The 15989-nt window shown below is 54.3% G+C and overlaps 1 protein-coding gene and 1 long non-coding RNA gene across 6 annotated transcripts in view; one reads left to right on the top strand and one right to left on the bottom strand.

Annotated features, from left to right (window-relative positions):
* NRG2 (neuregulin 2) overlaps window positions 1–15989 on the bottom strand; it is a 184866-nt gene that overhangs the window by 4213 nt on the left and 164664 nt on the right. Inside the window, exons 5-8 of one of the 5 annotated variants that reach the window (XM_042936849.1) lie at window positions 10979–11037; window positions 6504–6527; window positions 2650–2752; window positions 153–276 (exon numbers count right to left, since the gene is read on the bottom strand). In XM_042936849.1, coding sequence (XP_042792783.1) covers window positions 153–276; window positions 2650–2752; window positions 6504–6527; window positions 10979–11037 — 310 coding nt within the window. Of the gene's footprint in view, window positions 1–152; window positions 277–2649; window positions 2753–6503; window positions 6528–10978; window positions 11038–11400; window positions 11478–15989 lie in introns of all 5 variants that reach the window. The other 4 variants (XM_042936839.1, XM_042936857.1, XM_042936828.1 and 1 more) reach the window with 4 other exon arrangements.
* LOC122218608 lies at window positions 8393–10510 on the top strand. The gene is made up of 3 exons (XR_006202026.1): window positions 8393–8482; window positions 8598–8686; window positions 10221–10510. It is a non-coding gene; the product is annotated as an uncharacterized LOC122218608 (long non-coding RNA).

Consider the following 15989-nt stretch of genomic DNA (forward strand, 5'->3'; position numbering starts at 1 on the left):
GGCAAAGCGAGGCCAGTCATTCTGGTGAGGCTAGGCGAGGCTAGTGGGCAAGGCTGAGCATGGGATGGGCTGGCTGCTGCCCCGGCCCATCCTTGCAGGGCACATGACAAAGGCTGGCGGTACAGTGAAGGGGTTCTGGTAACACCACTCACATCTGCCATCTGGATCTCCTCAGGGTCCAGCCGGGGGTGGCTGGGCCCGTTGGCCAAGCTCCGATTCTGGTGGGCTGGGCACATGTTCTGCCGGAGGTGATTGTGCATCTGCTTCCGCTGTTTTCTGTATAGGAGAAGGGTGTGTTAGCCACCCCCCCGCCCCATACAATGTATGAAATTCCCTAGCTGTCCCTCCAGGAGAACTCTTCTACCTCTGCCCTGGATGCCGGGGCAGTCTCCTGCTACTGCTGTTCCCTGTGCTCAGCGTGCTCTCAGCCAGGACCCCCCCGCTGGTCTGCCTCCTCCACTATCACCACGAGCTTGAATTCAGCAGGACCTGAGCATAGTGGTTCTGAGCTTTGGCTCTGCTGAGAGAGCTTTGGCTCTACTACATCCTAGCTATGTAATCCTGGGCCAGTTACTTAAACTCTCCATGGTTCACTTTCCTCATCTTAAAGTGGGGTGACCATTTACCCATCCCAAAGTCCCCTGAGAAGTAAGAGCAGATAAAATATTCAGGCACTGGCCCACCCACCCATTCATTCATTCATTTGCTCTTTCTTGGGTTTTTGCTATGTGCCAGATGCTGTTTTGGAACAGTGAAGAAGACAGACACAATCCCTACCCTCGTGGGGCTGGCAGGCCAGTAGGGGAGGCAGATAATAAACACATAAACAAATTAATAAACAAGATACTTTCAGTAAAGTGCAATGAGAAAAATAAAACATGGTGCTACGGTCAGGGGCCTGTGGGACTACTTTACATTGGCCATATTAAGTTCCCAACACATTTGTTCTGTAATCAACAAGTCTAATCATGTCACTCCCATTTAAAACCCTTCATTGGGGGTGCCTGGGCGGCTCAGTCCGTTAAGCGTCCGACTTGGGCTCAAGTCATGATCTCATGGTTTGTGAGTTCAGATCCTGCATTGGGCTCTCTGCTGTCAGCACAAAGCCTGCTTCAGATCCTCTGTGCTCCCCTGCTCATGCTCATGCTCTCTCTCAAAAATAAACATTAAAAACCAAAAACAACAAAACCCATCGCTGGCCCTCTCTCAGTGCCCTCTCACTGCCCTAGCTTGCTGTATCCTTGGGAGGCTTATTTCTGATCCCCCACCATGCTGCCCTCTCTACCCTTTGGACCTCTGCACATACTGTTACATCCCAATGGAGCACACTCTCTGCCTCTTCTTCACCTGCTAACTCCTGCTCTTCTCTTAGGCTCAGCCTAAATGCTACTTCCTCAGAGAAACCCTTCTTGCCTTCCAGCCAAAGTTAGGCACCCCTGCAATGTATCTTATCACACTGGACATCTTGCTTAGAGCACTGGCCATGGGCCTGGTGCAGGGCCTGGTATCTAGCAGGCAGTGAATGAAAGTTTGTTGAAGAAATGAATGAGGTTAGAATAGGGGCTTGCTTTTCCACTAGTTCTTGACCTCATTTTTCCTACCTGGGCCCAGTCTCCTCTGGGATCCTTGAGCCCCAAATCCCAAGGCCGGCAGGGCCTTAGATCCCATAGATAGGCGTAGCAAGAGTCAAGACCACGGGACTCAGTACACTAAATGGTGGCTATGCCTAGACCTTGCTTTCTGGATAAGAATGGATGGGACAAACCTATCATTTTCTCTGCACTACATCACTCTACAACCTTCATCGGCTCCCTACCATTTACAGAATAAACCCAGGCTTCCTAGCTTGGGATTCAATGCCCTATGGTACTATCTAGGTTCCAGCTGTCTTTTTAGACTCATGCCTTTTCCTTGACCCCAGAATTACTCCAACTAGTCTGGGCTGCTCGTGCTCTAGGAACACAGCTGACCCTTTCCCACATTTGTCTGTCAGCCTGCACTCTTCTACAGGAACTGGGAGCACCCTTTCTGCACCTTTCTTCCCCTTGCTCTAAAGTTCTGCCCCATCTTTCCTCTGCCCAGAAGTGACCTGGCCTCATCTTCTCCGGGCTCTGGCCTGGCCCGCTCTCAAGTGAGATGAGGCAGTACATCCCAAGGTCTCTTTTTCCACTGGGAATGCAGCCTTCTTTTCTGTGCTTCCTCACTCCCAACACTGCTCCAGCACCAGCCTACTTGATAGGGCAGATGCCCCTTCACAGTGTCATCTGAGGTACATACTAGGATCACTCCCGCTTTACAGATGAGGACTCCGAGAGATCCGTCAATTTACCCAGGGTCATGGTAAATGGGAGAGCTGAATTCAAACCCAGATCTGTCTTCTTCCAACACTCGGGCTCACAACAATTCTTGTTCATTCCTCTGGGGCCTGTCCCTCCTACCCTCTGCTCCTGCTTCTTGGCCCAGCCCTTCCTCTCCACACCAGCTGCAGAGGCCCCTGAAGGGGCTGTTGGGGCATAAGGAAGTGGCCAGGCCAGACATGGGGAGGGTGTGTGTGGGGGTGCGGGGGTGGAGAGAGACCGTTTTCACAAAAACAGTCCTGGAGGCCCATCCCTAGTTGGCCTACTGCAGGCCTGAGTGTCTGACACTCACTTAGTCTTGCAGTAGGCGACCACGCAGACAATGCCCACGACCAGCAGAGCCACGCAGATACCGGTGATAGTCAGGACCCTCTTCTGGTACAGCTCCTCGGCTTCTGCAGAGGCAGAAGAAGAGGATGTGAGGGGGCAGGGCAGGAGGCAGATCCAAGGGGAAAGTGGTGCAAAGAACCCACCCCCACCTGCCCCCAAAGCTTTGGGCTCCTTCCAGCTCAGGGCCTCCCAGCTCCTTTGCATCTCCTCCTTCCCCAGCTAGTCCCTTCCTACTGGATTGCTTTCTGTTGCCCCCAAATCCTCCCACACGTGATCTGTTCACAAGTGACTGAATTCACCTTCCCAAACCCTACACCCTGCCCAAAGCACATGAATGGAAAATGCAGGGGGTGGGGGTGGGTGGGATGGAGGTGAAATTCCAAAGGCCACAGGCGAGGGCAACCCGGCTTGGCCAGCAACCTTGCCCTGCTCCACTATGGCCTGATGGCTTCAAAGAGCCTGGATGGGTTGGGGAGAGCTGTTCTTCATGGCAGTGAACATGTAGACACTCGGCAGAGCTGGCTTGCCATTTCTGCTTTGCTAAGAAAGGCAAGGACGTCAGACAGGACATCAGACCCAGAGGCTGGACTTAGGAGGGACGCCAGGAGCAGGGACAGAGCAGACCAGGCCCATGGAGGAGGGCATAGAGAGAAAGGCCTTGATTTGTTCCTGCACCCTGGATAGCATGTGGCCCTGGCCCATTCCAGCCCTTCCCTTTGCTTTCGAGAAACCCACGAATGGCAGCATAGCCCTTGGTGCCTAGGAAAGTTCTTGTGCTCAAGGAGCAGCCGCCACCCTTTCTGAGGGGTTGAGCTAGGCTGGGTCTCAAAAAGAACCGGCCATCCCTTCCACCTCCTACTTCTTGGTGGGGCAACTCTTGCCCGTCTAGAGCAGAGAAAACCAGGAGGAAGAAAAGGAAAAAGGTGACAGCAGCAGCCTAGGCATCCCCTGCCCCCACCTGTACCTGCCAGCTGGCCCCTCCACATGGCCCCCTCCCCCCAGCACAGGGATAGGTGGAGGATAGACCCCAGCACCATGGTAGAGCCCTGGGAAATGTCCTAAAGTCCTTGGACTTGCAGCCCCTCCTGTGTACACCAACCAGCAAAAACTGCGAGTACAAACCCTCTAGACACACATACCTTTACAGCTCTGGCTATCTGCACACAGACCCCTTCACAAAGATACACTCATACATGTCTAGGGAAGCGTGTGCGCGCGCACACACACACACACACACACTCATGCAGTCTTAACCCTCCACCCTGGCCCCCCATCTCTGGGCTCTGTGGTCCATATCCTGCTTCTGGTTCTCATCCCTGCCCACTCCCAGTCCTCTCCAGTGGGGCATCTGTCTCTGTCATTCCTCGGAGACCACTCTGGTCATGGTCACCAACAACTACCCACTTCCAAGTCCTGTGGTCATTTGCTTCCCTCTCGGCTCACTCCCCCTGTTGCGCCCACTCCCCCTGGATGGCTCTTCTTTCCTGGGTGTCCCCCTCTTTCACCGGCTGACCTGTTCAGTTGCTGTTCCTACTCTTCTATGTGGCCTGCAAGGTAGAAGGGCCCAGAGCTCTCAGGCTTCTTTCCTTCCTCCACGTGCCCTCTTTCCCCTCATGATCTCACCCAGCTCAGACTTTAAATACCATCTGTATGCAGGGGACTCTCAAATTTGCATCTCCTGCTCTGACTTCTGCCTGAGCTCTGGACCGCTCTACCCAAGGGCCATGGCCAAACAGAAGTGCTGATTCCCCAGCCTCTTTCCATACCTGCTCCTGGCCCTTCCCATGTCGTCAGTGGTCGCACCACCTCCCCTATTGCTCAGGCCCTGAACTTGGCATCACTGCTGATGACTCCTTTCTCCCCGCCTGCTCTGATACCTAGTCCTTCAGCAAGTCTTCTCAGCTCTGCCTCCCAAGTAGATTCTGGGTTTGACCACTTCCACTGCTTCTAGCTCAGTCCAGGATGGTGTCATCTCTCACCTGGATAGCAGGTCACCTTCTGACAGGCTTCCTTGCTGCCACTGCTCCCCAGCCTGTCTCCCAACCCAGTCTATTCTCTGCCCCCAAGCCTGCAGATCATTTACTCCTTGGCTTCAAACTCACAATGGCCGCCCCCTGCGATTCGAATACAACCCAAAGACCTACCATGGCCTAGGAGGCCTGGGTTACCATCTCAGCCCTCCTTTTACATCTCGTCATTGGTTCAGTCCCCATGTCTTCTGTGACCAAAGTCGCTGGCATTCCTTCTGTCCACTGAGCAAGGCAAGCCCACTCCAACCACACCCTCCCTAACTTGCCTCAAACACCCTCCTCCAGTTGTTTGCAGGGCTGGCTACTTTTTATCAGGGTTTAGCGCAGATGCTACCTCATCGCATCAGCCTTTCCTGGCCACTTAGCTAAAGTAACTCCGTCTCCAGCTTGGCACCCTCCCATCACCTTCTTTTATTTTCAGTAGGGCACTTACCACCACCTGCTATCTTTCCTGTTTGTTGCATGTCTCATACTGTGAATTTGAGTGCCAGGAAGGCAGGGACTCTGTATGCCAGATCGCCAGAGTTGGCAAATTCTGGGGTTCAGTAGATGTCTGTCGAGTTGGTGCACGAATGGACATACAGACCGCCATTACAGACACAGGCATTTATTCGCACACGTGCGCACTCACCTCTGCACCCTCCCAGTTCCACCTGCACAGCACTCAGCCCTTAACACAAAGATGCCCTGCTGTGTGCCTCTGTGCACTCACATCCTGCACAGAGAGACCTAACAAGGCGTGTGACGCCCCCCCCCTCCCCCACAACACACACACCCCTGCAGGTTCGTGTCGTGCACCGTCACATGCAGACCACGCAGACTCACCCCTCTCCTCCCGTCCCATCACCAGCAGCCATAGACACACACGCTTCCACAGGCTTTTAGCTCTATCTTCTGAGGAGAGCTGATAGGGGCTGGGTGGTGAGGGAAGCGGGGCCTCTCCAGACCTGCCTCAAGAACAGCCTTTTCAGAACTGCAGGCTCTGCACCGCCTCTGAGGTCTGACCCCACCGAAGCCTTGACTGTCCGAGTCCCTGCATCTCTCCATTTAAGCCTGGGTGGAGCCTCCCAGCTCAGAGAGAGGACAGAACGCTGCCTCCAAGTCCCTTTGCATTCAATGTGTCTCCCAGGGGCCAGAGGGAAGAAGTGGGAGGGAGGTAAGGTTCTGAGCTGGGGGGGGGGGGGGCAGGAGGGTGAGCACCGGAGGCCAGCTCACCCTTGACCCTTGCTCGTCTGGCCCACAGGCGAACACGCATGCCATTGTGGAGACAGATCATGGAGGGAGTGACAGCCTCAAGCAGATGGCAAAGCCTGGCAGACAGACATGGGGCAGGGGGCAGAGACAAATGGGCATTATTACTGCCAGCATGGTGCAGAATGAAAAGCAGTGGAGATGGAAGTGGGAAAAGGAAGGAGAATTAAAGTCAAATTAAAGCGGGTGCCTCTCTGCACAACTCTCCAAGCCAGGATTTCATGGCTTCCGGACACCAGCTCTCCAGGGGCCTGTCTCTTGTCTGGCCAACCCTTTGGGCATCAGCTCGGGAAGCTCCTCCCCCAGTGAGGCCTCAGGTGAGGGGGCCCCGCTGTACACTGGGGGCACCTATTCTGCCCTTCTCTTGTCTCCCCCAAATCAACATAGTTTATGATGGGACATCTTGGGAGGGCCAGGGGAGATTTTTGGAATCATCCCTTTTCCATTTTTTGGAAAGGAAACCAGCACACATGGTGTCAGAGGCTGTGGAGAGGGCTGGGGTGGATGGCACTGACTGACACATAGAGCTTCGTACCCTTTAGTTCAAATCCAAGATGCTCTGGCAGTGCAGAAGAGAGCAGGGTCAGAGAGGGGAGGGGATGGAGGGAGAGATACAGAGAGAGTTCGGGGGAGCGGGGAGGGCAGGAGAGAGAGAGAGAGAGAGAGAGAGAGAAACGTTGGTCAGGATTCTTCAGACACCAGCAGCCAGCCTGTGAGGTGAAAGCAGGTTAGTGGTGTTCCCTCCCGGCCTCCTGAACCCCTGCCCTGGCACCCAGTCCCCAAGAGCCCTGAGGGGGGTAGAAAGAGGAAATGTTAGGATCAGCAGGCAGGGCAGGTTCTTTAGAGATGAGCTGTGGGGTTAGTACCTGATGGGGAGGCGGAGGCGCAAGAGTCAGTCGGCAGATGTCCCCAGGGAGGAAAGGTGAGTGGGGGTGGGGGTCTGAGGAGTCCTGTTTCCCCCTGCCCCCAGCTCCAGGGCCAGGCCTTCCACACTCCCACGCCCCCCCCGGAGACCGCCTGCTCAGCCCTGAGCTCGTTCACCGGGCCCTTTTTTCTGTTCAGAACGAGGGCATGGGGTGCCCAGACTGGTCCTTGTCCCTGTCCTGCCTCCAAAGGCCCCTCTCCTGGGAGCCTGGGCTTGAAGAGTCCTGAGTTTGTGGGGACAGGAGGAGGCTCCAGCCAGCAGGTCACTTCTTGACACTTCCAACACCTTAGATGCCTACAGGGCCTAGGCCTTGGGGTCGGGTCCTGATTTCACCACTTAGAAAAGCAAACTGCAACTTCTAGGAAGAGACAGGTGGGTTCACCTGTGGAACACGTGTGTCAGACGGTGAGCCAGTCGCACTCTGAAGTCGATCGTGTTGTACAGGTGCGCTTTCAGAGCCCTGTGAGGTGGGTGCCCACGCCATCGAGATCAAAGGGCCCAAGGGTCAGCCCTGCCCCAGACCCACTGTGTCTCCAAGTGTACCAGGCCTGTCCACCTCTTAGAGTCTTCTCTGTTCACATTGGAGCTCTGGGAACTCTGCTACCCGGCCGTACCTCAGAATCATCCAGACCGATGGGATCAGGCTCTGGGGTGGCAGCCCAGAAATCTCAAGAGTGTTTCTGAAAAGCTCACCTACCATTCTACTGTAGCCAGCGCCTGTCTGCAGGCTCTGAGTTTCAGTTTTGTCCCTAATTTGCTGTGTGCACGTGGGCAAGTCTAGTCTCTGTTTCCTCATCTGTCAAAAGTGTCTATATGCAGTGAGAGGAAGACATGAGAGGCCTGGACAGTGGGAGGCTCAGTGTGTATGAAGGGGCCCAGTCTGTGGCCTCCCCACATGCACAGTCAGCGCCATGACATCCAGGGTGGAGGTGAACTTGTGTTCTGATGATCTCGTCTCCTGTAGGGGAAGGAGAGCATGGGGGCCATCAGCTGGAAGTCCTTTTCTGTTCCTGCTGATTGAGTCTCTGGGCCTGACTGGTTTAGTCATGAGAACTGACCACCTGGAGTAGCGAGCTGGGTCCCAAAGCCTTTGACGAGTTTTCTTCTGCTTCCCTGCTCTGGGAACCAAGTCACAGCGGCAGCAGCAGCTTCTGGGCCTCCTAACTGACCTCCCCTTTCAGTTGAAGGCCAGTACGGTTTTGGGTGGGTCAGCGGTGGCTGACAGGACTGGTGATGTCACTGCCAGGAAGGCAGCCCTGCTTTCCTCTCACAGGGGATGGATTCTGAAGGGACGGTGGCTATGTCTGCTCCTGTCAAAGATGCCCCCCACTCATCATGTTCATAGGCTGCCACTCAGCCAGGACAGAGTGGCACCATTGAGTCACAGACAGGTCCTATTGGGCAGACATTTGCATATTGACTGGTAACCATGGCAACCCGATGCTGGACTCCCAGCAGGGCCAGGTTTACCAGATGATACACAAAGTCTTCATCCTGGACACATCTTATGACACACAGTTACAGGGGCCTGGCCGGGGAGGCCAGGACGCGGGCCCCTGATGAGAGCACGTGCTCATGTGTTTGTGCATGTGAGTGCAGGCGTGTGCTTGTGTGTTTGAGCACGTGTCAGTAGGTGCTTACGTGTGTGTGTGTGTGTAGGTACATGTGTGTGTTCTTTCACTTGGGGGGTACACCGATGTGCAGGTTTTGACTCTCAGGAAATGGAGTGGCTGTCAGGGGAAGAAGGAATGCAACTGTGGCCATAGGCTCTGTTTCCATGGACTCTGCAAAAGGTAATCTGGTCTAGAGGCTGTCTGGGCAGAGGGAGAAAGTCAGACCCCTTGCTCAGGGCTTGCTGGGAGTCAGCCACCAGGGTACTGGTGGGGGTCCTCCTGCCTCCTACCCCATACCAGCTGTAGCCGCAAGAGGTACTCAGCTGCTCTCCATCAACAGCGGCCGGCTCTCTGCTAAGCCTTCGTAGGGAGCACTGCACTCCCATCCTCAACGGCAACCCTCGAGGTGTAAATGTTACTACCCCCATTTTAGAGATGAGAAAACAAACTCGGAGAGGTTAAATGAGGCCCCAGAACTAGTGAGCTCAGCAGCTGGCATTTTTATTCAGATCTATCTGAATCCAAAGCCTGAACACTTAAAGGTAGCATTTTCTGCTACCTTTTCAATAATTATCTGATGCCGTAAGTGCTCTGGGCAAAGTGCTTGAAGACTAGAAATCCTTCATGCAAAGGTAACAGCAATGATCCTGATGACACTAGGCAGAAAGGCCTGTGGCAGCATTTCTAGACTTTTTCTGGGCTCCTGAGGCCCTGCTGACCCTTCAAGCAGCTCTGAGCTGAAAGCTGAAGCGGCCCAGCTGGCAGAGAAGCTTGGCCAATGGCCAAGTTCTGGAGGCTCTGCTCCTCTGATTTGGGACGGGCTGGGGCTCCCTGTCCAGAACAGTCCCGTAAGCCAGGGAGGCTCTGGACCTAAGGGTGAACAGGAATAGGTCCTCCATTGCCTCTTTCCCCTGGTCCTTAGCCTTGGCCTGGCTGCTTTGTTCCTTCCTGAGGCCCCTCCTGACCTATGGTCTTCCATAGGTGGGGCTGGATCTGACTCTGCAATTCTTCCTGGAGCCTGGGCTCTGGAGAATTCTGGACCACATGCCCTGCCCACAGCTCTCCTCTTATCCCCATAGCCTTCCTCCCTGGCCTCCAGACGGAGGGGCCTGGGGGGAGTGCTGCCTCCCACACACTGTGAAGACAGTTGACCATCTGGGCCGACCAGCCCCCACCTCCCTGCGGCCTCTACTTTCCTCTTTAAGTCATGGCTTCCAGGCTCTAGCAGGGAGAAGGAGGTGATGATTTCTAGGCTTTTGTGCTGTGGCCTAAGGAGGACTGGGTAGACTTGTTTCTCTACCCTGAGACCCAAACTCAAAAACCACTTTTCTCCAAAGGGCTACCTAAATGACCCTCTGGGTCCTGCTCTAGGCCTCTCCTGGAGCTCTGCCTCTGACCCAGGCACCATCACTTTGGTTCCTAATTCTTCACGGGATACAGCTGTCCTAAGAGAGGAGGCGGTGGGGTGGGCTGAGCAAGGGCCTAGTATGTTCTGAAGGATGGGTGACAGTGTCCTGCCTTGCAGGCCAAGAGACTGGTGGGCCCCAGATGGAGTCCATAGCTGGCCGGGGGCTTTTTGCTCTGCTATGCCTCCACCTGGTGATGCTTGAAGAAATTGTTCCCAGCCTCAAATAAAACACTCTACAATTAGGGTCTCATCTTTCTGCTGCAGGGCTCACATTTTTTTTTTTTTTTTTTTTTTTTTTTTTCCCAGCTAACTAGGCAAACCAGAAAGCTCCAGCCTCACAAGTGGAAGAAAGGAAGGGAATGGAGTCCTGGATGGGGACTCAGACCAGAGAGGGCCTGGAGAGAATCACCAATCATCCCTTGAATCCTCATTTCCTCTTTTAGTAGGCAGCAAACCCCCATCCCACCCCATCCTTGAGCCGCATAAAAGTCTCTGGTCTCTGGCCTCTGTGGAAACCAGTGCCCTGGGGCTTGTTCTCCCTCAGCATCCCCTTCCCCACTCTCCCCCATCGCCCCAAGTCAAATAAAACAAACTCTGGCCAGACCCAAAGACAGGCTGAGAACTTGTCTTTCGCAAACACACCAGCACACACGTGCATACACTCATTGCCTGGCCCCATCAGCACCTGACATCCTCAACAGGCTTTAAAAGGCAGGCGAGGGCCCTGCTCGTGCTTCTCCCATTGCTGGCCAGGCTGTCTGCTCTCGGAAGTGGTGCGGAGGCCTGAGCGCAGCCCCCGACGCTTGCAGAGAGAATCCGGGGCTGTAACTGTGCCCAGCCAAGAGTTGGGGCGGGGTAGGGGGTGGCAGGAGGGCAAATCCGTCTCCTCCGAACAGGCTTCTAGTTAGCACTGACGACTGAGAGGAGCCCAGGACACTACCACTCCCTACCCCCCTCCCTTCCCCCGCGACTCCCTCTAGTCTCTCTAGGCAAGGCCCTGTCCCTCTCGCGTGGGGAGATTGTCAGTCACCAGGGAGGAAAAGAAATAGAAGAAAGAGACATACTGGAGAAGTTGACCATTGCGAACTGCTGACACCTGTCCCCGGTGTATCCCACAGGGCACCTACCAAAAGAAAGAAAACCAGAAAGAGAGAGCCAGGATAGCAAGACACAGGCATTGCAACACCCCGGCACGGGCTCCTGCCGATGCCAGCTGGGTTCTTTGCCACCGTTACCGCTTGTACTGGCCTTGCCACTCTGCCCCTTACCTGCAGCCCTGAACTTTAAACCCAAGGATTAGGCCAAAAAATGAAAAACAAAGCAAAACAAAAGAACAAACCAAAATACAAAAAAAGAAAAGAGAAACAAAACAAAACAGCCAAAGATCAAAACAACCAACACCCCTGGCCCTATGCCCTACATTGGGGGGACTGCACCCGGAAGCTTTCTAAGGAGCAGGGACTTGTGTTTGTATCTTCAAACATACTTTGCTTAGGATCTGGCATGTACAATCGCAAAGGCAGTTTCTCCAAACATCTCTGTCCGAAGAATCCGTTTGGACATCTGGAGAAGGAAAAGGGGAAAAATCACAGAACAAACTGGCATCATCCGCGAGGCTCAGGTTAGAAATCAAAGTGCACAGTGATGAATGAGAAAACCAAGTCGGGCGCTGGGGCACACTCGTAGCTGCAGGGGCTGGAGTCAGGGCTGGGGGGAGGGCTCAGAAATCTTCAAAATCTCTCTACCCGGTGTTGCTCCGTGGGTGGTGGGGGGCAGGGGTGGGGCGGAGAGGAGGATGATTGAGGGAAGCGGGTGGGGAAATTGGGAACCTAATGCCCAATTGTCCTGTGGGTGTGGAGATTTCCCTTCTGACCTGCCTGGGGTCCCATGAAGCCAGAAAGGTAGCCCCTGGTGCCAGGCAGTCAGGTAGGATGCCGGGAGCCTTCCAGAATACCAAGTTCTGGGAAGCCATTCCTTCCAGGCCCTACCAAAGGGTTCTCTCCAGGGCCCTGGGCAGGTTTTCTCATCCATGAAACAGCCCCCAGAAAGCTCAAAGGAGAACTCCGGAATGCTGTTCCCAGACTGTGTGCCCATGACAAAGGTGACCTTGGAGGTGTTTCATCTGTTCTCTCAAAGAGGGTTCTGTGGCCAAATAAATTTAGGAAATCCGTTCCCAGACTTCCTTATAGAGTTGCAGTGCACGCTGCCATATGAAAGGCTAGGAAACGTTTTGTAGGAGGAAAGAGCTTGAATATTCCAGTATGTTCCCAATTTATTTGACCAAGGAAGACGTTTTTTGAGGAACCCTTGTTAACATGGTTTGGGGAAGGCTGCCCTAGAGCAATACACAGGGGGGGAAAAGGCTTAGTGGGGAACAAGGTGAGGCTGGGGAGGAGCCGGAATTACCAACGTCTCACAGCTGGCCTGCCAAGGCCAGGTGCAGGCTATCTACCCTCAGGTGGCAAGAACCACAATCGGGGGTGGGGAGGGCTAAAGCAGGCTCCCTGAGAACCCTGAAGCTTCTTCCAGTTAGGGGTCTACTGGCTGCCTGGACGCCTGTCTTTTCCCCATGACCTGCTCCTCCGTCACTGCCTGGCTCTGGTGGGACTGCATTCTCCCATGTTGTCTCCTCTGTAGCTACAGAGCACCACCCACTCTCCCTGACCTTGTCCTTACCCCCAGGTACACTTTCTTCTGCTCTCTGGCTGCCCCTCTCCTCTCAAGTGAGTCCCTGTCTTGCAGACTTCTGGGAGACATGCCCTGCCCTGTACTCTCCTCTGAACCCCAGCAACGCCAGATACCTAAGGGAAGCTTAAAGACAGGGCCAGACTGACCACCCCCCCCCCCACATTCCCCCCCTCGAAGATGGGTTTTGGCTGCCTCTGCCTCTTTTTCTTGGGGAAGTTAGGTAACCCCATCACGGATGTTTCCTCAATAATAGATCACTGTGCAACATTAATCAGTAAACCTTCTCAAGAGGAGAGAGTACTCTACCTCTTAGCATTCTCGTGTAAACCAACCATCAGCGACCTCTTGAGCTTATAGGGGGTGGCTCCCATTGGCTGTGATAGACCCTTGGGGAAACCCTGTTGACTCCAATCTAGCTGGGGGGTGGGGAGTGGCTGGTGAGCCAGACAGCTGGAGTTTCTCTGGGCCTTGATGGCATCTCCCTTAGGGGAGGCAGGAGGCTGGTCCCTGCAGTGGTGGCAGTGTGCGGAGGTATGCCTAGCCAGTGAGTAGGGGTGGAGGACTGGGAAGCGTGTCTGAAGAAAGTGGAGGGGGAGTGGTTACAAGGGAAACTGATGCACGTTCATCCTGTTGAACAGGGTGGCTCCTGGGAGGAGGGAGAGGAGGAGGAGGAGGAGGAGGCAGCGGCGGCTAACACCTTAATATATCCTTCTCTGACCTAAGCATCCCGTCCCAGGAAAATGGAAGTAGTGCCTAAGGCTTTCCAACCAGCTCCAGTCAGGCTCAGCTCTCCTTTCTCAGCTCTCAGAGACTGCTATCCACTTCGGGTGGGGACTAGAGGGGAGAAGAAAGCAGCAGCACCTTTGGGGGTGGAGGATAAAGACCCAGGAAATTGCCAAAATGATTCTTGGAACCCTCAAAGGAATAAGAAAGAGATACATTTGACAGTGTCCAATGTCTAAGATTAGCCCAGCTCTTTGTGTGTGTGTGTGTGTGTATGTGTGTGTGTATTTGTGTTTAAGAGAGAGAATGGGGTAGTGCAGGGGCAGGAGGGGCAAAGGGAAAATTTCTTTGCTGATAGTCAAGGGATGCTGTCCCACGGCTCTTGGGAGACTGATGATAACTAAGCACATCCCTGAGTCCCTGATCCCACACCCAGCCTGGACTGCCCCAACTGCCTCCTCAGATCTTTCATGACCACTGAGTTGTACAACCCCAGGTGGCACCACGGACACGGTCTATAACATGAATGTGCCCCCCTGGAGTTATGTAATACGGTCCTAATCTTTCTGCCCTGGGACATGTGTTCCCCACTGGCTGAATAAAAGAAAAGGCAATGGGGGATGGGCATAGCACAGGGGTTGGGGACTGGCTCCCCATACTGTTCTCTGGGCATTAGATCCTTCCAGGAGGCTCCTGGGCTCTCCTTATCCCTGCTTGTTGAAAATGAGCCACATCCAGGAGCCTGAGGCTTCCCTAGAGAAGATTCTGGGAGTGGACCTACAGCCTTGCTACCCTGCACTCAGGACCATGTAACAGGGTACGGGCTACACAAACCCGTCCACCACGAGTGGGGTCTGACTCAGTGTGGATGGCTGGCCGGTAGTGGGCTCCCACTGAAAGAGGGATTGGCGCTCTGAGTTTCAGCAGCACAGGGGACAGATTAAAAGGAGTGGCAGGTCATAGCTTTCTCAGCCCTCCCCCACATCATGAGCTATGACTATGGGAAGATCTGTGCCCAGGGCTGGAGAAGAGCAGGGTGAGACAGGGGCAGAGAGGAGAGCCCATGGGCTGTGTCTGGGGTGACAGAGGTTGGAACTCTGCCTCCCCGTTTTCCCACCCACCTCCCGGGCCTCAGTTTCTCCTTTTGGTAGCCTGGGGATAATGCCATGTGTGCTGCCCTCACCCGAGGGAGGGGGAGGATGAAGGATGAGGGTGTGCCCCAGGGCACTGGAGGGGGTGAAGGGTCTCTGGCCTCATGAGGGGTGGGGTGGAGATGTGGAGAGGATGAGCAGGCAGATGGGTATGGGATGGGGGAACCACCTGAACATGGGGTGGGACAGGGGGAGCAGAAGAGGGGAGGGATGAGCTTGATGGGAAAGGGAGGCATGCCGCTGGTATGTGCACAGGGCTGGAAAGAGAGTCTTGTTCTGTCATCATCCCCTGAACCAGTCCCCAAGAGTCACGCACCAACCGTGCTCTACAAAAACACGGAGAGAAGAGGAGAAAGCAGCGAGAAGAAGTGCAGAGGTCCCTGTCTGGCCCAGACAGGAGACAGTCACCTTGATTTGGACCCCCATTTTCAAATCCCCCTAAGTTTTCTTTCTTTAAAACAAAATTCAGTATCAGTGACACTGTTTCTTTTGGCTCTGAATTCCAGAAAAACAGGGACGGAGTGTGCCTGCTTTCCAACACTCCCTGCAGGGCTCTGAACCAATACACAACAACAAGTGTCAGAAAACCAGGAAGGAAAACTGAGTTTTATAGAAACTGGAATGAAACTGACCAGTCTAGTTTCATTATCCAAGCTAAGCGGAAATGCAAAAAAATCAAAATAAAAAGTAAACAAACAGCACAAATGGTAAGACGTGAGTTCTGTTTCCTATATTCTTTCCTTTTTATTCCATTCAGGTGTCATCAGGAATCCCAAGAGGCCTGCCCCCCACTTCCCTCCCGGCTCACCCACCCCCAGAATGGCCTCTGGGTTCTGCCCTGCCCCCCACCCCCCTGTCCTTCTCCAGCACAGCTCTGAGGACTTGCCCTCCTGAAAGTGATCTCCCCTGAGGGCTCAGGGAGTCAGGGAAGTTGGTTCCAGGAGCCCTGGCTAGGGCTGACCTAGGGCAGGTTGAAATGGGGAGGTGGTGCTTCTGGGTACCAAGGTCAAGTTCTAAGCAGGGAATCCCAGTTGCCCTGGTGAGGAGGGGCACAGGACACCATCTTCATAATGATTTAGGCTCCTGCCCTCTGCTACTCTCAGATTTAGCTGGGGGTGACTCAGAAGGTCCTAGGGCTACAGCCTTGCTGGCAGGACCCTTTGGAATCTCACAAGCTCATCACACCACTTTCCACGCTAAATGCTAGCACTGGAACCCTGCAATCCCATGGCCCTCTGTGGCCCTGGCACCTGTCCTGGGTGGCTGAAAACTTCCCTGCCTGGAGCCAGGGCTGATCTCCTTAATGCTGCTGGATTCCTTCAAGGTTCCAGGGTCCAAGGGGCTAGGGAGGTGTGGTGTGTACGTGTTTGTGTGTGTGTGTGCATGTGTGTGTGTGTGTTTGGGGATTAAAAAAAGAGGGGCCTGCAGGGCCGGGCCATGTCTGTGAGATACTCCAGAACGCTTATGAGTTTCTGTAGATTTATTGCAGAGAGCTCAGACCATTTTCAAGTCT

This window comes from Panthera leo, chromosome A1 (assembly GCF_018350215.1).
Source record: "Panthera leo isolate Ple1 chromosome A1, P.leo_Ple1_pat1.1, whole genome shotgun sequence".
NCBI lineage: Eukaryota > Metazoa > Chordata > Mammalia > Carnivora > Felidae > Panthera > Panthera leo.